Here is a 19,832-nt window from a genome sequence, read left to right as displayed (position 1 = left end):
CCTTTGGTATTTCTGAGTCTGCTTCCATGGCTTTTTTCATTTTATATTAGAATTTCGGTCACTGTCATGCATTTTTCTTGACCCTTTTCTGAGTAGCATGGCAGAGAGCTTCCCTGCAAAGGAATGAGACTCCACGGACGTTTACCTCCCGTGGTTGGTGGGGGTCGGGGTGCATCGTGAACGACACAGTCCACCTGAGGCGCGATGGCCAGTGATGGCGAGGAGACTGGCCAGTGGCCAGTGAAGAGCAGCTCTTCCTTGTTTGGGTTCTGGGACTGAAATGAACCTCCATTCCCAGCACCCTGTGAGGAGAAAGGGTTAAGTTAACTCTGTCCCCGGCTAAGGTTTGGAAATGATGACGTTGAAAAATCAGGCCAACTGTAAAGTCGGCCATTGAAATGGAGAAGCAGATTTTTCCTTTTAAAATTCAGGAGAGGGGCGCCTGGGTGGCTCAGTCAGTGAAGTGACTTTGGCTCAGGTCATGATCTCGTGGTCTGTGAGTTCAAGCCCCGGGTCGGGCTCTGTGCTGACAGCTTGGAGCCTGGAGCCTGCTTCAGATTCTGTGCCTCCTTCTCTCTCTGCCCCTCCTCCACTCATGCTCTCTCTCTCTCTCTCTCTCTGTCAAAAATAAGTAAACATTAAAAAAATTTTTTTTTAAAGTTCTGAAGAGAAAAAAATTTTAGAAGAGAGGTGCTTGGTTGGCTCAGTCAGAAAAATATGTGACTCTTGATCTTGCAGTCGTGAATTCAGGCCCCACATTGGGTGTGGAAATTATTTAAATGAACAAATAAATACAAATTAAAAAAATTATGTTTATTTTTGAGAGAAAGAGCATGGGCAGGGGAGAGGCGAGAGGGAGGGAGACCCAGAATCCCGAGCAGGCTCCGGGCTCCGAGCCATCAGCACAGAGCCTGATGCAGAGCTCTAACCCATGAACTGTGAGATCATGACCTGAGCTGAAGTCGGATGTTTAACCAACTGAGCCACCTAGGCACCCTAATAAATACAAATTTAAAAAATAAATTTCTGACTAGAAATCAGGGAGGGGGATAAACAGAAATACACAAAATTAGTGCCCATGAGCTCTCTCGTCTGTGGAGATCGTGGAGGATAGGGGTGAGTCCTGTGTCATGCCGGGGAGTGTTGCCCTTCACTCTATTCTCATGGCACACTTCACCATCAATCACCATTTCTTCGTAGGAAGCTAGATTTACCGAATCCCCTTCTTCTTCCAGCTCATTCCTAGAAGGAGCAAAGTCACTGATGTACCGTTAACAGTTGAAGCAATTCTGACCTCTGTACTCTGAACACAGTTCCTGGCTTTCACTGGAGTCAGGGAGGGAGAGGGTGACTTGGGATTGGACGAGAGAATAGGACACATTTAATCTGTTTAAGCCTAAATAACTATGGTGAAGAACAACGTTCAAGGACAGATCTTCCCAGAGCACTAAAGGGCCCCCAGTGTGTATTGTCGGCTGGGAAAAAGGATTCGCTGTGCTTTGGGGACTCTCCCTTTATCGATTTAAAATAATCTCCATTCGTGTGGGCAATTCTCTCTCCTTCTCTCTCTCTCTTTTTTTTTTTAATGTTTACTTATTTTTGAGAGAGCACTAGCAGGGGAGGGGCAGAGAGGGGGTGACAGGATCCGAAGCAGGCTCTGCATAGTCAGCACAGAGCCCGACACGGGGCTCAAACGCACGAACTGTGAGATCGTGACCTGAGCGGAGGTCGGACGCTTAACTGACTGAGCCACCCAGGCGCTTCTTTCCTCTTCACTTCTCTTTTCTTTTTTTCCCCCTAATCTTTGACGATTCTGGTGGATCTTGAATTGTACCGTCCTAACCTGACAGTGCCTCTCTCCTTGACCAAACTAGTCAGGTTCCTCTGAAGCCCCTTCTCCACTAGGCCTCAACCTTGACCCTGGCCAGGCCTGCATAGCCCAGTTTAGCAAGAATCCTGCTAAATCAGTTGAGAGAGCACCCTCACCCTTGATCTCTGATCACTTTCATTATCGGATTGAGTTCCTCATCCACCGTTGCTGTGGAAGACCTCGGCCTGCCTTCAGCAAGAATCCTGCGAACTCGGTTTATCAAGAATCCTCCTACCCTTGATGGTCCCTGTTAAGTAATTCTCCATCCACTGATCCCCACTCTCTGCATGTTGGCTGTAAATCCCCACTTGTCTTTGCTGTGTTCAGAGTTGAGACCTAGTGTAATATCTCTATTGCAATCGCCTTATTTTTTAAAAAAATTTTTATGTTTATTCATTTTTGAAAAGACAGAGACAGAGCACAAGCAGGGGTGGGGTGGAGAGAGGGGGGACACAGAATCTGAAGCAGGCCTCAGGCTCTGAGCTGTCAGCGCAGAGCCCTACGCGGGGCTCGAACTCACGAACTGCGAGATCATGACCTGAGCCGAAGTCGGATGCTCAATTGACTGAGCCACCCAGGTGCCCCCTTTTTGTTTTTATGTCTTAATTTTTTTTATGTTTAATTTTTTATGTTTACTCATTTTTGAAAGAGAGAGAGCACAAACGGGTGGGGCAGAGAGAGGGGGTAATTGCCTTATTTTTTTTTATTGACGTACAACATTGTATGTAAGGTGTGCAGCATAATGATGTGTGTGTGTATTATGAAATGATCACAGTTAAGTCTCGCTAACACCCATTACCTCACACAGTTACAAGTTCTTTTCTGGTGTTGAGAACTTTTAAGATTTAATCTCTCAACAACTTTTACCTTCACAACACAGCATTGTTAACCATAGTCAACAGACTGTATGTTACATCCCCAGAAACCCGTTTATCTTACGACAGGAAGTTTGGGTCTTTTGACACCTTCACCTGTTTTGCCCACCTCCCCACCTCCTCCTGCCTTTGGCAAACCAGTCTTTTCTCAGTATCAGTGAGTTGTTTATGTTTTTGTTTTGTTCTAGATTCCACATGTAAATGAGATCATTTGGTATTTGTCATTCTCTGACTTATTTCACTTAGCGTAATAGCCTCAAGGTCTATGCGCTTTGTCCTGAATGGCATGATTTCATTTGTTTTTAATAAGGCTGAATAATATTCCACTGTATACACACACCACATTTTCTGTATCTGTTCATCTGTCCAGTGGATCTTTATGTTGTTTCCATGTCCTGGCTATTGGAAATAATGCTGCAGTGAACGTGTGGGTGCATAAATCTTTTCAAATTAGTGTTTTCACTCTCTTTGGATAAATACCCAGAAGTGGAATTGCTGGAATCTATGGCGGTTCTGTTTTTATTTATTATTATTAGTTAATTCTTTTTTATTTTATTTTATTATTTTTTTTTTTAATTTTTTTTTTTTTTCAACGTTTATTTATTTTTGGGACAGAGAGAGACAGAGCATGAACGGGGGAGGGGCAGAGAGAGAGGGAGACACAGAATCGGAAACAGGCTCCAGGCTCTGAGCCATCAGCCCAGAGCCCGATGCGGGGCTCGAACTCCCGGACCGCGAGATCGTGACCTGGCTGAAGTTGGACGCTTAACCGACTGCGCCACCCAGGCGCCCCTAGTTAATTCTTTTTTAAATGTTTATTTTATTTTTGAGAGACAGAGTGCGAGAGGGGGAGGGGCAGAGAGAGAAGGAGACAGACCCGGAAGCAGGCTCCAGGCTCCGAGCCGTCAGCACAGAGCCCGACACAGGGCTCGAACTCACCAACCTTGAGACCGTGACCTGTGCGGAAGTCAGATGCTTAACTGGCCGAGCCACCCAGGCGCCCTGGCAGCTCTGTTTTTAAATTTAAGGATCCTCCATACTGTTTTCCATGGTGGCTGCACCAGTTTGCATTGCCACCAACAGTGTACAAGTCTTCCCTTTTCTCCACATCCTCCCCAATGCTTACCTCTTTTTGATAGTAGCCATTCCAATACATGTGAGGTGATACCTCACTGTGGTTCTGATTGCCATTTCCCTGCTGAGTGATGTCAAGTACCTGTACCTGTTTGCGATTGTATGTCTTACGTGGAAAAATGTCTATTAAGTTTTCATTTTTTAAAAGATTTCATTTTTTAATTTTTATTAAAAATTTTTGGATGTTTATTTTGAGAGAGAGAGAGAGAGAGCAGGCGCGCCAGTGGGGGAGGGGCAGAGAGAGGGAGACACAGAATCCGAAGCAGGCTCCAGGTTCCGGGCTGTCAGCACAGAGCCCCGTGTGGGGCTCGAACTCATAAACCTGGAGATCATGACCTGAGCCAAAGTCAGTAGTTTGATTGAGCCACCCAGGCGCCCCTTTAAAATATTATTTTTGGGGGCCCCTGGGTGGCTCAGTCGCTTGAGCGTCAGACTTCAGCTCAGGTCATGATCTCGCGGTCTGAGTTCGAGCCCCGCGACCGTCAGGCCATGTGCGGACAGCCTGGAGCCTGCAGCCTGCTTCGGATTCTGTGTCTCCCTCGCTGCCCCTCCCCCACTCATGCTATGTCTCTCTCTCTCTGTCAAAAATAAATAAACATTAAAAAAATTTTTTTTAAGTTTTGTTTTTAAGTAATCTCTACACCCAATGTGGGGCTCGAACCCGAGATGGAGTTGCATGCTCTACTAACTGAGCCAGCCAAGTGCCCAATGCTGCTCATATTTAAATTGGATTTTTTTTCTTTTGCAATTTAATTGTAGTTCTTCATAATTTTTGGATATTAACCCCTTATCGGACACATGATTTGTAAATAATTTTTCCCATTCTGTAGGTTGTCTTTTCATTTTGTTGATGGTTTCTTTTGCCAGACACCAGCATTTTAGGTTGACTAGTCCCACTTGTTTATTTTTCTTTTGCTTTTGGTGTCTTGTCACGTATTTTGGTGATTCCTGTGTCTGATGTAAGGTAGAGGTGCAGTTTCATTCTTTTTCAGGTGTCAGGATAATTAAACTTTTTTTTAATGTTTGTTTATTTTTGAGAGAGAGGTAGAGTATGAGTGGGGAGGGGCAGAGAGAGAGAGACAGAATCCAAAGCAGGCTCCAGGCTCTGAGCTGTCAGCACAGAGCCCAACGCGGGGCTCGAGCTCACAGACTGAGAGATCATGACCTGAGCTGAAGTCGGACGCTTAACCGATTGAGCCACCCAGGTGCCCCAGGAGCCTAATACTCTTAAATCACCTTGACCCTGATGACTGACCTTGTAGTTTGAAACATGACCTGATTTGAAAGAGACAACTCAGTGCCTGTAGCGCCAGTTGGACATTCCCTTCTGCCCTGAAGCCTCCGGATCTTGTGCCAGTGACCAACCTTCCAAACCGTGGCCCCGGGGAAGGCTGCCGGGAGGAGCGCACCGCGCCCTAAGCCCTGTAGAGGGCGCTCTCCGCCGCCCAGTGCAACTCCAAGCTGCGGCTCGCAGAGCCCGGGCGCACCGCCAGCTCCCCGCCAGCCCCTGTTCTCAGGCCCTGCGCGCCTGGTAGCATCCGGCCGCCCTGATTCCGGCTCCCGCAAGCTCCCTGGTCCTGCTTGGCAGGCGGGGAGGGTGGTGGAGGTCAGCGGATACTCCGTGCCAGCCCTCCATTATCCGCAAGACAGGGATCTCCCCGCTGCCTGCTTTCTAATTTAGAAATCACGCTTTGTCCTGAAAACTTGGTATCTGACCATTTTACGTTTAATAAAAACCCATAAATACGTAAATAAAGAGGTCACTTGTAGCGGTAGCGGTCGTGGGGGAAGGCGCACCGCCTTGCAGCCGCAGGCGGCGGAAGGCGGAGGAGGCGGTGGGGCGAGGACCCTGCAGCAGCTGGGCCACCCCCTCCCACCGCAGCGCCCCAGGGGCCACCCCTCGGTAGAAGGTCGTGCGATACTGCGAGCGGCCCGGAAGGGGTTCGGGAGCGGCCCTTCCTTTGGGCTCCGGGCCAAGGGCCGCACCAGGCGGCGACCGCTCTCTGGACCGGTGGCGGCTGGGCGTCCGCGGAGGGCCCGCAGGAGCTGTCGCCGCCCGCTCCCGCTCCGCCATGGGCGCCGCCGGCTCGTCGGCCCTGGGCCGTCTCGGCCTCCCCGCGTCGCGCCTCCCCGCGCAGCCCCGGCCCGGCTGGCTCGCGGTGACCGCGCTGGGACTGGCCGCCGTGGCGCTGGGGACCGTCGCCTGGCGCCGCGCGCGGTCCAGGCGGCGCCGGCGGCTGCAGCAGGTGGGCACCGTGGCGCAGCTCTGGATCTACCCGGTCAAGTCCTGCAAGGGGGTGGCGGTGAGCGCGGCGGAGTGCACGGCCCTGGGGCTGCGCTGCGGCCACCTGCGGGACAGGTAGGGCCGAGCCGGGCGGGGCTCCGCGGGGAGGGCTTCGGGCGGGGGCGGGGGCGGGGGCGGTCTGCAGAGTCCGCCAGCAGGTCCTTCCTTCCCTTTCGATGGGGATGGGGCAAGGACAAAGAGAACGAGGGGCAACCACGTCCCAACAGCCGACCCCAGGGGCCCGAGACCCAGGGCCTAAGTGTCCCGACCCGTTTCCCCGAGACGGCTGCATTTCCACCTCCCACGGGCGCTTTCACGTCTGCGCTCCTGCCGAGCTGTGGTCGGGGGGCCCAGGTGTCTGTCGCGTGCCCGCCAACTTCTTCAACCCCATCTAGCAGAGGCGGCGAGCTTCCAGGGGTTGGTCCCCGCCACATCAGTTTCATTAAACTGTCTCTGGAGAACTTGGGGGAAACTTGGGGCGGCGGAGCGCGGCCCTCAAAGGGCGCACCCAGGTGGAGCGCCCCTAAGGACAGCTGTTGAAGCTTAAGCTTCTTGCGGCCGGAGAAGTGCTATTGCCTCTGTTTCCCTAATGCGCGCAAGCACTCTTTTTATGAACAAAGGAACTGGGGTTCCGCGCCACCCAGCGGGGGAGCCAGGACTCTTGTTTTGTTTAGCACGTGGGTGCTTTGTGAAGAGTCGTTTTATTAATGGCCTATCAGGGTAGTCACGATCTGCGTGCATTCCTGGGGTTCAGCGAAGGTTGCAACGGCCCGGAGTGAGCGGCTTTGTTCTCTTCCGGGTCTGGCGTCAGGCCAGCCCGGGGCCTCACTAAGGCTGCGCATCAAGCTCTTTCCTTCCAGATGAGCCCTCAGCTCCTGCAAGTAACCCAGAACTGGGCAGGGGGGACGGCTGTGGCCCGCCCCCGCCCCTCCCCCCGCCTTGCAGCAGAGAGGCGGAGGGCCATTCACGACATATGTGAGTGGTGAGCTCTGCATCTTTGCTTCTGGAAGCAAGGCGAGAATCCTAGATATTTCATGGTTTGTACAGAGGTCACCAACTCCGAAAGACGGTCCAATGTATTGAATTTGTTTTGTAGGCCCCAGAGGCAAAGGGTGTTGTACTGTACCTATTGAGAGAATTTACTGAGCTCATACGATAATAAATAATTCCAAGAGCTGGCATTTGTGGCAGGCGCTATTTTTGTCATCATGGTACCAGCAAGCCTGAAGGAGAAGTGAGGGGCATAGCGGACTCCGTGTGACCAGTGCCAGGGAGCACAGAGAAGGAGCCCCAGAAACTCTCTGGGGTGGCCAGGAGGGTAAAAACCCCAGACTTGGGGGGAAGGTATGCTGGGGGAAAGGCTAGTGCCCTCTGAGGGAATGACCGAAAGGGACTGAAAACGGAGATACAAGTACACCAGCCTTCACTGCAGCATCACCCACAGTAGCCCAAGGGTGAAATCAACCCACATATCCATCAACAGATGACTGGATAAACAACATGTGGTATAGACGCACCCGGGAATAGTGTTTAGCCACAAAAAGGAACGAAGTTCTGATCCACACTGCAGCATAGATCTTACAAGCATTATGTTAGGTGAAATAAGCCAGACACAAAAGGGCAAATATTATATGATTCTAATGATATGAACTATCTACAGTAGGCAAATTCATAGAGACAGGATGTGGATTGAAGTTTCCCAGGGGGGCAGGGGAGAGGAGAGAGAAGGGGGAGTTATTGCTTAATGGGTTCAAAGTTTCTATTTGGGGTGACGACAAAGTTTTGGAAATAGATAGTGGTGATGGTTGCATAACATTGTGAAGGTGCCCAGGGTCATAGAATTGTGCACCTAAGATAGTTAAGAACACATTTAAAAAAACAAATCTGTTTTCTGTTGATGGACACTTGGGTTGTTTCCTCCATCTTTCGGCGTTGTGAGCATTGCTTCTGTGAACATCACGGTGTGCGTATCTGCCCTGTTTTCAATCCTTTTGGATATACGGAGGAGCATGCCAGACATTTAATGTTGCGTATATTTTACCACAATTAAAAACATTTAAAAAGCTGGCCTGCGTGAGGGCGCAGGGGGTTGTGAATGGCTGGTGAGCAGCTGGTTATGAAGGGCCTTGCCTGCCTTGCTGAAGATTCAGGGTTTTATCCTGAAAGCAGGAACCATGGAGGGATTTTTCATGGGGGGGGTGGTGGTGGTGGAATTTTCTAGATTTGTAGTTTAGAAAGATCAGACCACCATCATCACCTGGAAGAATTATTACACGAAGAAGACTATTCATGTGCTGGGAGCAAGGATCTGGGGCAGGGCAGAGAGCTCTGACTGGGTCCAGGATGAGGGCCGATAGGCAGGCGGTTCAGGGAAGGGCTTCCATTAACCTTATTTTTCTCGTGTAGCTGAAACATCTCAACCATGATGACCCACTGGGGGTGGCGCACAGGAACGTATTTGCCGTCTTTTAATCTTATGTCTGTGGATTCCAAGAGCTCGAGCTCACTTCTATAACTGTAGTCACCCAACCCAGTGAGAAATGATCAAAATGTCAATATATTCAGCTTCCTAGGCAGCTGAGAAATAACCCGTATGAATGGCTCCCCCCCCCACCCCGCCCCGCACCCCCAGACAGTTTCCTGTTGCTCTGATTTCTCCACGTATCTTTTTTTTCTTGGAAGTACCTCTAGGTCAGGAGTATTGGGTTAGAAGAAATATCGTCCATGGTGACAATAGACCTTTGAGCAAATTGCAGCATCCACAGCCCTGAATATTGAAACATTAATGTTTTAAAAGGCGGGGGTGGATTTGGCAAGGTAGAAGTGGCCTCGTATGCTTCTCTGCGGAAGTCCACGCTCTGAGAACAATAGAGCCACAATCTCGTTATTGTGCTTCCTTCCGTGTGCCCTTCAGGTCTTTCTGGGAAATCGTTTCCTGTCGTCTCTCGGGGCACGTTTAACGAAAGTGGTCAGACCTTCTCGCAGTTGAGATGAAAGTATAATAACGTCTTTGATTTCTGTGCCATCAAGGAGCTCCGCAGGTTCTGAAGAGATTATATACATTGGATGCTTGAGTGGTTACCAAACCCTTTGAAATAAAGGGACAGACTCAGCCTTGCTGTGCTGTTGAGTTGATGTTTAGGACAGACAGACAGACACGCACGCACACACACACACACACACACTCACACACACCAGGCTTACGGGGAGGAAATGAAGGAGGACTGTGCATGACCGGAGCTCCCGCAGTGACTGGATGCCTTTCACAGTGGGCCACGCATCTCTTGGGTTTTGAACATGGCAGGTTTTGGCTTGTGGTCAACGAGAAGGGGAACATGGTCACTGCTCGGCAGGAACCCCGTCTGGTCCTGATTTCCCTGACTTGTGAGGGCGATGCCCTGACCCTCAGTGCAGCCTACACGAAGGACCTGCTGTTGCCCATCAAGACACCTGCCACAAATGCCGTGTACAAGTGCAGGTAAGGGAAAGGTATGTCGTACTCCTTGCGTGAGTATTTATTCACGCAGTTTTGAGGGGGCGTGACCTAGGAGGAGTCCTGAAAAAAAGACACTGGTGATAATTAACCATTGATTGAGAACATACTGTATGTAGGGCCAAGTCCTCAACATCATGATGATGTAAAACAAAGAGGAACAAGGAAGCAGCTTCAAAAAAAAATAAAAGGAAGGAAGGAAGGAAGGAAGGAAGAAAGAAAAAGAAAGAAGGAAAGAAGGAAAAGGGGCAGCTGGGTAGCTCAGTCTGTTAAGCATCTGACTCTTGATTTTGGCTCAGGTTGTGATCTCACGGTTCTTGGGATCGAGCCCCACATCAGGCTCTGTGCTGCTTAGCACAGAGCGTGCTTGGGATTCTCTCTCTCTCTCCCTCTCTCTCTCTCTCTCTCTGCCTCTCCCCTGCTTGTGTGTGCACACGCACTCTCTCCCACTCTCTCTCTCTCTCAAAATAAGTAAATAAACTTAAAAATAAAAGGAAGCAGCTTCAGAAATGTGTGTTAGTGTGGGGCTGAGAGACAGAGAAGTCCTATGTAGAAGTCCTATGTAGAAAACCATGGGAAAAAAGCGTATTCACATGTCGGCGAGAGAGAAATAAGGATAAAGGACAAAAATGGGGTGGGAGTGACAGTGGAAAATGTCCAGGAAGAGGTGAGATTAGATCTACCATTACCGTAGGACTTGCCCTATTTTGCCTGGAAAGACTGGGAACCTTCCACACCTACGAAAGAAGTCGCAAATGTTTTTGTGAACTATGACATTTGGTACTAATGAAAGGAAGTTCTAGACAGAAAAGACACCTACGTCCAGAAGAGTGATCTGAGCCACACATGCCCAGGGGTCTGCATGTAGTGAGGGCACAGACTCAGCCAGGAGGTCGCTCTGTACAGAGGCTCGTTCCCCAACATTAGAAGGACTGCCAGGAAGCGATTAGTGTAGGAAAACTAGCTTCGCTTCTGAGAGCTCATGTCTAGAGTTGACTTTTTGTCCCATTATGGGAAAATTAGAATTTGGTCTCATTCTACTCTTGTCACAGTTTCTGCATGTTGAATTAAAATGCATTGTGGGGCGCCTGGGTGGCTCAGTCGGTTAAGCGTCTGACTTCAGCTCAGGTCACGATCTCGTGGTCCGTGAGTTCGATCCCCTCATCGGGCTCTGGGCTTATGGTTCAGAGCCTGGAGCCTGCTTCCGATTCTGTGTCTCCCTCTTTCTCTGTCCCTCCCCCGTTCATGCTCTGTCTCTCTCTGTCTCAAAAATAAATAAACGTTAAAACAAAACAAAACAAAATAAAATAAAATAAAATAAAATGCATTGTGAATGCATTTTGTTTTTATGTAGTCCAAGCCTATCATAGAAAGTAACATCACAGCAAAAAAATATAGATCCGAGTTAGCTGAAAAGTATCTGAAGACCCCAAGCAGTTTATAAGATGCAATACCAGTATAGTTTCGACACTGTCTTAGAGTTTTAGACCTGATATGTTCTTATTTTAATTTTGATGATTTTTTTAATTATAAACATAATACATATTCATAGTTGAAAAATTGCAAAATGCTAAACTAAAAAAATGGGAGTCAACAAAAACCTGTGAGGTAACTATAAATAATATTCCGATGTTTTCTTTCTGTCTTCTTAGCTCATACTTGGAAAGAAACAATGTAAAAATAATATAAAAATATAAAAATACACGATTAATGTCATATTCTTAAGTTGATATGTTGAGTACCTTTTCATATTATTAAAAATCTTCAAAATAACAGTTTTCATGTTAGCATACTGTTTCATCCTGAGGGTGTCCTAATATGCATTTTTTAAATTTTTTATTTAAAAAAAAATTTTTTTTTAACGTTTATTTATTTTTGAGACAGAGGGAGACAGAGCATGAATGGGGGAGGGTCAGAGAGAGAGGGAGACACAGAATCGGAAACAGGCTCCAGGCTCTGAGCTGTCAGCACAGAGCCTGACGCGGGGCTCGAACTCACGGACCGTAAGATCATGACCTGAGCTGAAGTCGGCCGCTTAACCGACTGAGCCACCCAGGCGCCCCTAATATGCATTTTAGCATTTTAAAATGAGAGCAGACTCAGATGATATCAGAAATGAAAGAGGAGACATTACAACTGATACCACAGAAATACGAAGGATCGTAAGAGACTGCAATGAAGAAAGCTAACCTGAAATAACTGGACAAAACAAAACAATAAAACAAAACCAGAGTGATTACTACCATCTATGAGCACACCCGAAACCTGAGAATTGTTTTGGGGGATTTGTATCTATTTGTATAGATTATCCCTGACCCTCAGAAGAAGGTTGTGATTTTATCTCCATTTTACTATTTTTTTTGTTTTTGTTTTTGTTTTATTTTTATTATTTTTTAATTTTATTTTTTATTTTTTAAAATTTACATCCAAATGAGTTAGCATCTAGTGCAACAATGATTTCAGGAGTAGCTGCCTTAGTGCCCCTTCCCCATGTAGCCCATCCCCCTCCCACCACCCCTCCAGTAACCCTCTGTTTGTTCTCTATATTTATGAGTCTCTGATGTTTTCCCCCTCCCTGTTTCTATATTATTTTTGTTTCCCTTCCCTTATGTTCCTCTGTTTTGTCTCTTAAAGTCCTCGTATGAGTGAAGTCATATGATTTTTGTCTTTCTCTGACTAATTTCACTTAGCATAATTTCACCCTCCAGTTCCATCCATGTAGTTGCAAATGGCAAGATTTCATTCTTTTTGATTGCCGAGCAATACTCCATTGTATATATATATACCACATCTTTATCCATTCATCCATCGATGGACATTTGGGCTCTTTCCATACTTTGGCTGTTGTTGATAGTGCTGCTGTAAACATGGGGGTGCATGCGTCCCTTCAAAACAGCACACCTGTATCCCTTGGATAAATGCCTAGTAGTGCAATTGCTGGGTCGTAGGGTAGTTCTATATTTAGGAACCTCCATATTTTTTGAGGAACCTCCATACTATTTTCCAGAGTGGCTGCACCAGCTTGCATTCCCATATCCCCATTTTATAGATGAAGAAACTAAGGCACAGAGTAAGAAGTATCCTCCAAGGTCACTGGGCTTGTCATTTGTGGGAACAGAATTCACACCCAAGTAGGTCTACCTGACTCCCTTTCTCAAACGTCGGGCATTTGCGCAACACAACCGTGATTCATGCTGTTCACAGACCACCTCTCTCACGGTTGAACCTTGAACAATACAGGTTTGAACTCTGCACGTCCACTTACATGCAGATTGTTTTCAATACATACAGTACAGCACTATAAATGCATTTCCTCTTTAAGATTTTCGTAGTAACATTTTCTTTTCTCTAGTTTACTGTATTGAAGGAATATGGTATGTAATACATAGAGCACACAAAATATGTGTCCATCAACTGTTTACGTTACTGTAGAACTTCTAGTGAACAGTTGGCTCTGCGTAGTTACATTTTGGAGGAGTCATCAGTTCTAGGTGGGTTTTTGACTGCATGGGGGGTTGGCACCTCTAACCTCCATGTTGTTCAAGGGTCAACTGTATTTACGTAATGTTTTTCTTCCAATTGATTCAGCTTAAAAACAAACAAACATTAAATGCATTTATTTAAAAAGGGAACCGTATAGGGATACCTAGACAACTTTCCAGGTGGAGGAGTTAACTGAAATAATAAATATGCTACAAATGGAATGTTACCTAATTCTAGCTAGAAATTATTGCCTGTAGAGGTTTCTGGACTTGAGGTCTGTTTTTCCTTTTTTTATTTTTTTAAATTTTTTTTTCAACGTTTATTTATTTTTGGGACAGAGAGAGACAGAGCATGAACAGGGGAGGGGCAGAGAGAGAGGGAGACACAGAATCGGAAACAGGCTCCAGGCTCTGAGCCATCAGCCCAGAGCCCGACGCGGGGCTCGAACTCACGGACCGCGAGATCGTGACCTGGCTGAAGTCCGACGCTTAAGCGACTGCGCCACCCAGGCGCCCCTGTTTTTCCTTTTTAGAAAGAGATTATTATCCCGTGTTGCTGGACATTCGGGACTTCCTATCATGAAACTGAATAGAATTACTTTCTCTCTATGCAGTTCACCATTCTTTCCTGTTGTACCCAAGTACTACCATTGTCTTGAATACCCGCAGTAGCAGTGGTCCTACACTTTAGAAACACTGGCCTGTCCGAAGTGTTTCTTTCCTCTCTGCAGCTGTGAGATACGTATAACTCCCATACTGTCCTGCATGCTGTATATCAGGGAGAGCGGGAGAGACTTCAAATCCTATGCTTATGAGTAGCAGTCAAATCAAATTAGATTATTATTGTATTTATTTATTTATTTATTTATTTAAGTTAATTTATTTTTGAGAGACAGAGAGAGACAGAATGCAAGTAGGGGAGGGGCAGACAGAGAGAGAGACACAAAATCTGAAGTGGGCCCCAGGCTCTGAGCTGTCAGCATAGAGAGAGCCCGACTCGGGGCTCGAACCCACGAACTGTGAGATCACGACCTGAGCTAAAGTTGGACGCTTAACCGACTGAGCCACCCCAGGGGTCCCTATTATTGTTATTATTTAAAAAAATTTTTTTTAATGTTTATTTATTTTTGAGAGACAGAGTGAGAGCAGGGGAGGGACAGAGAGAGAGGGAGACGTGGAATCCAAAGCAGGCTCCAGGCTCTGGGCTGTCAGCGCAGAGTCCGACATGGGCTCAAACCCACAAACTGTGAGATCACGACCTGAGCTGAAGTCGGACGCCCAACTGGCTGAGCCACCCAGGTGCCCCCTGTTATTGTTTTATAATGGGACGTGTTTTGATGCAAATTTAATTTTTTTAGTTTAATTAAATTAATTAAATTAATTAATTTGATTTTATTATTTTTAAGCTTATTTATTTTGAGAGAGACAGAGAGAGAGAGAGAGCCTGCAGGTAGGGACGGGGCAGAGACAGAGGGAGAGGGAGAATCCCAAGCAGACTCCACGCTATCATCACAGAGCCCCACGCAGGGCCTGATCCCCTGAACTGTGAGAGCATGACTCAAGCTGAAACCAAGATGCTTAACTGACTGAGTCACCCAAGGTGCTCCCAAATTAGATTATGAGTATTATCTATACTGTTTTAGATTTTATAGAACATTTTCACATACATTGCTGAGTCTAGTTGTATTATCATCATACTGGTAAAATATAGCCGGACCCTATTAATAAAGACTTCTGGCTGCTATCCAGCTGCGTGAACCAGATTTTGTAGTAATCTTGAGTTTACTTGATGCTGATGCATTTGTTTTCCTCTGGAGAACTCAGTATCTTTTCAAACATCCAATCTGATTTTATTCTCCCGTGCATTCCTTCCAGATAGGGAGGCACAGGCATGTATCATTCTATTGCAAACCTGGATAAAGCAAGGCTGGAAACTGTGACTTCATTTGTGTTTACACAGTGGTTCAGAGGCAGGACCAGGCTAAAATCATGTTTCCTGATAATTAAAGAATCACGGTGACATCACAGCTTTTCTTTCTTCTTCTTCTCCTTCTCCTTCTCCTTCTTCTCCTCCTTCTCTTTCTTTCTTTCTTTCTTTCTTTCTTTCTTTCTTTCTTTCTTTTAAACTTTTAATTTGAGAGAGAGAGAGAGAGAGAGAGAGAGCATGAGTAGGTGAAGGGCAGAGGGAGAGAGAGAGAGAGACAGAGAGAGAGAGAGAATCTTAAGCAGGCTGCATTCTCAGCATGGAGTCCGACATGGAACTTGATCCCACCACCTTGGCATCATGACCTGAGCTGAAATCAAGAGTCGGATGCTCAACTGACTGAGCCACCCAGCTGCCCCAAGACATCACAGCTCTTTGATATGTGTAGGACATGGTAGAGTGTCCCATGTTTTCAGAGCCATGACCAGTCTTTACTCCTGCCACTCCCTGCAGAGTGCACGGCCTGGAGATCGAGGGCAGGGACTGTGGGGAGGCTGCAGCCCAGTGGATTACTAGCTTCCTGAAGACACAGCCCTACCGCCTGGTGCACTATGAGCCTCACATGCGACCGAGAAATTCTCACCAAGTAATGGATGTGTTCCAGCCCACAGACCAGGTCAGAGGAGTATTCCTTGGCTTTGGCCTTCGGTGTGTCCTGTGGAAGGCAGGCTTCCTCAGGAGTGCACAGCAGTCATGTGCAGCCCATCAGGCAGGGCAGCATGTCGCTGAGCTCTGCTCTGTCATTTTGCCAGGCAGCTCCCAGGAAGCTTGGCCTGAACAGCAGCTGGGGATTCTAAGGAACAGGCAAAATGAAAGCCCTTCCTTTGGGAACTTCCTCTGTGTTTCTTGATTTGGGGGACTCTTGCATTTTCCTGATGGCCATCTACCTTCCTATTTATGTAAGCCTTCCAGTGCCAACAGGGTTTCAAAACTTTTCCACTCTATTCTGTAATTGTATGTGGAGCTCAGCCTTTTTATGGTGTGATTGCAATGGTCAGATCACGGTTGGGCCAACGAGTGTGGGCATGGAGATCCACAGGCTTAAAGTGACTAAGTTGGCCCTTATAGGAATGTAAGGATTCATGGTAAAAGGAGGGGTTGGTAGCACAATTCCTACGGCCATTAAAAAAAAAATACATATATGGTCAGTAAAAGTACTTGATGTTGATTTGCAGGAGGCATCAAAATAGGTATCCATGGAATCAGGGAATATTTTTATCATCCATAATGAGGTCATGAAGCACTGGAGAAGTTGAGGCTTAAGAAGGTGGAGTGACTTGCTCAAGGGGACTTGGCCAGTGGCAGCTTTAGGATCCCAAGGCCACGTTTTTTTTTTTCATTCCATCATGTAATTCTTATTATCTGCGAGGCTCTTTAAGACTTCTGAACCACTGTGACTTTTCTATATAAAGAACTAAAGAAATACTTAGAAATACTGTGTGTGTGTGTGTGTGTGTGTGTGTGTGTGTGTGTGTTCCCCTGGGAACTGGGGAGGGGAGGGTTCCAGGAACTAACCACATATGACCTCTGTGTGCCACATTCTAACCACTTCTGTTTCCTTCCCAGATTGCGTACTCAGATGCCAGCCCCTTCTTGATTCTCTCTGAGGCATCTTTGGCAGATCTCAACTCCAGGCTGGAGAAGAAAGTTAAAGTGGCTAACTTCAGGCCCAATATCGTCATTTCAGGGTGTGGTGTCTATGCAGAGGTAACAAGTTGCTTTCCTTTGCCCTTTCCTTGGATTTAACTTTTTTTTTTTTTAAGGTATGAAATTCTTTGATGTTGCTTTAGATTATTCCAAAGGATTCATGCGTTATTGGTGGTATGCTGGTCCATTCAGTTTTTTGTTTTTTTTTTAATTTTTTTAATTTTTTTTTTTCAACGTTTATTCATTTTTGGGACAGAGAGAGACAGAGCATGAACGGGGGAGGGGCAGAGAGAGAGGGAGACACAGAATTGGAAACAGGCTCCAGGCTCTGAGCCATCGGCCCAGAGCCTGATGCGGGGCTCGAACTCACAGACCGCGAGATCGTGACCTGGCTGAAGTCGGACGCCTAACCGACTGCGCCACCCAGGCGCCCCCAATTCAGTTTTTTGAGTTCTTGAGCACCTGATTAGTTCAGACATCAGCACGGAGGACACAGATATAGATGAAGTGGAGGTGCTGGTGTACAGGGAGCAGTTCAGAGTCTGAGACTTCTCAGCATAATTCCCAGTAGGTAGATTGGTTTTTGAGCCAAATTTACGTAGCATAAAATACGTGATGTGTGTGGGCCATGGAACAAAGGCAGGGTATACTCATGTCTTGTTGAAGTTAGCTTTCCTGTTCAACTGATGGTCCCTGGGGAAAGATAGGCATTTACAGTATGGCTGCTGCAGCGTCGGGGGTGGGGTTCCCCAGCTGGATGGCCTATAAAATTCTTCCAGTGCCACTGTCAATCTGCCCTCAGATGCCTGCACTGTGGCTTAGCATGAAGGGCTTCCACGGTGTCACATGATTCTGGCAGCAGATTTACCTTTGTCATTGTCTTTGGATATTTCATTGGTTCTTTCCCTTGTTGACCATGAAGGCAGAGGTCGGTGGCCTAGAGGCTTGGTGAGTGGCAACCATCCAGATGTGGGTACTTGACAGAGGCACCAGCTCTCAGATGGGAATTCCAGAGTTCTGGTGGTGGGTGTTTGCAGATGGAAAGTGGAGGTAAAGGGCAGGGGAAGAACTGAGTCCAAGTGACTGAGTCTTAATCCCTTATACTCAGGGAGATGGATTCTGCCTTTCTGTCTTACTGTAAGGAGGGAGCTAGGTGTGCTGAAAGAAGCAATCTAGGAAACTGAAGCCCACACTCAAACCCGAGGCTCTGAGGTCCACCTCCAGCTTCCTTGCTGGCCTCTACATGACTCTGTGCAGGCTTGTGTACCTGCCTGGAGAACGGAGTGATCCTTTCTGCCTAGGATTACCTTACGGGTTTGTCAAAGGGTCAGGTTGGCTAAGGTGACTCGTAAAAAGTAGAAATGCAGTATTAGTCAGTGACGGGCAGTAAAAGTACCTCCAAATCCACTTCTGATGTTTTACGTCAAACGCTCTAAACTTGCCACGCTTTCCAAAGATGGCAGGTCAGCTTCTAGTATAAGGCGGGAAACGTGCGCTGTCCCCGAGAGCCTGCCCTGGGCTGTCCCTCCACGTCCCACTGTGACAAGGGAGCTCATCTGTCCTTGTTCACATCCAGCACAGTTCAGCTGGACTCAGACAAGAGGGAAAAATCAGTGTTGGTTGCTTTTGATCGTCTCATTGATAGTTGTCTTGTACCAGTTGAGGCCAGGAAAGCAGTTTCTCCTGAGGGTTTTCCTTCTCAGAAAAAGGAAAAGGGTGGTGGCTTTCACCTAATGCTCACACTGTGCTTTGCAGCCTGGGGAGGTGAAGGTCATTATTCCCTTTTTATAAGGAGGAAGGGAGAGGCCTGAGGAGGTGACCTGGCTCGCCTGAGGCTATCCCCATGGCACAAAGTGGAGGAGCTGGGTCTTGAACCCAGACAGTACCATGTGCCAAAGGAACGCTGAGCATTCTAAGGGGCATACGTGAGGTTGGGACACCTGGGTTTGAATCCACCTGCTTCAATAAGTGGCTATTTGACCCTGGACAAGTCCTTGAACCCCTCAAGGCCTTTGCTTCTTGCAGTTGTAAAATGCAGATGATTTCAGCTCCCCTGATGGCAGCTGTGAGAATCAAGGTCTATACCAATCTGCGGAAAAGCTCTTAGAAAGTGTCATAGAGAGGTGGGGGATGGTCTCTTTCCTATAATCAGAGTGAAGGAGCCTGACTGAGGCATTCCCCCAACTGTGACCAACTTTAAGCTTCCTTCCCCTTTGCGATCCTTGTGCCCTGGGTCATGTTGATGACGTTTCCTGCCCCACAGTTCTGAGATGGTCAGATGTAGATAAAATGAGCGGAGACAGCTCTCTCAGAGTAGGACCTCAGATTTACTTTTGTTTGAACTGAATCTTGTTTTAGAGGCCTTCATTTCTTTATAACTCTGGGTGTTTCCTAGCTGGGAACATTTCACATTTTAAATTGGATGTTAATACAACATTGTGGCTGGGCTCATTTTATAATAACATGTCACTCTTTTTTTTTTCTTAAGTTTATTTATCTATTTGGAGAGAGACAGAGATAGCCGAGTGGGAGAGGGGTAGAGAGAGAGGAAGACAGAGTCCCAAACAGGCTCCAGGCTGTCAGGGTGGAGCCCCATGCAGGGCTCGAACTCACGAAACCATGAGATCATGACCTGAACTGAAACCAAGAGTTGGACACTTAACTGACTACAGTTGTATGTCACTCATTGCACGATGAGTTAGTCCCACTGGGTCCCCTGCACTGTGGAAACCAGGATTGAAGAAACATGGTTGTTTCTCCTAAGGCGATCAGATTGTGAACAGGCCAGCAAGACAGGCAACGAAGGTGGTGAATGCCAGGTGTTAGGTGACCACAGGATGTTGTTAGCACCGACGGATTGGGAGATGACAGGGCCGCTAGGGGTCTGCTCAAGGCCCGAGTATCACAGGGCTCAGGGCTTGGACCCGCTTACATCTCTGGCTTTCCTTATTATGGAATTTGTTACCTTATTTATCTGTGACTCGATCCCCAACAGTTTCTAGTGCACATAAATTAATTAGTAATTAATTAATTTCCTAACAGAGCCCACATTTCTCTTCTCTT

The 19,832-nt window shown here is 47.1% G+C and overlaps 1 protein-coding gene across 4 annotated transcripts in view; it reads left to right on the top strand.

Annotated features, from left to right (window-relative positions):
* Window positions 1–5,656: 5,656 nt before the first annotated feature.
* MTARC1 (mitochondrial amidoxime reducing component 1) overlaps window positions 5,657–19,832 on the top strand; it is a 41,233-nt gene continuing 27,057 nt past the window's right edge. For 2 of the 4 annotated variants that reach the window (XR_006706822.1, XM_045455712.1), the window contains exons 1-4: window positions 5,659–6,238; window positions 9,468–9,641; window positions 15,576–15,738; window positions 16,689–16,829. Coding sequence is in view for 3 of the 4 variants with exons in the window: in XM_045455712.1 (XP_045311668.1) it covers window positions 5,952–6,238; window positions 9,468–9,641; window positions 15,576–15,738; window positions 16,689–16,829 (765 nt within the window). In the remaining variant the exon portion in view is untranslated. Of the gene's footprint in view, window positions 6,239–9,467; window positions 9,642–15,575; window positions 15,739–16,688; window positions 16,830–19,832 lie in introns of all 4 variants that reach the window. The other 2 variants (XM_045455711.1, XM_045455710.1) reach the window with 2 other exon arrangements.

Source organism: Leopardus geoffroyi, chromosome C3 (genome assembly GCF_018350155.1).
Source record: "Leopardus geoffroyi isolate Oge1 chromosome C3, O.geoffroyi_Oge1_pat1.0, whole genome shotgun sequence".
Lineage (NCBI taxonomy): Eukaryota > Metazoa > Chordata > Mammalia > Carnivora > Felidae > Leopardus > Leopardus geoffroyi.
This window is presented reverse-complemented; position numbering and strand designations above follow the sequence as displayed.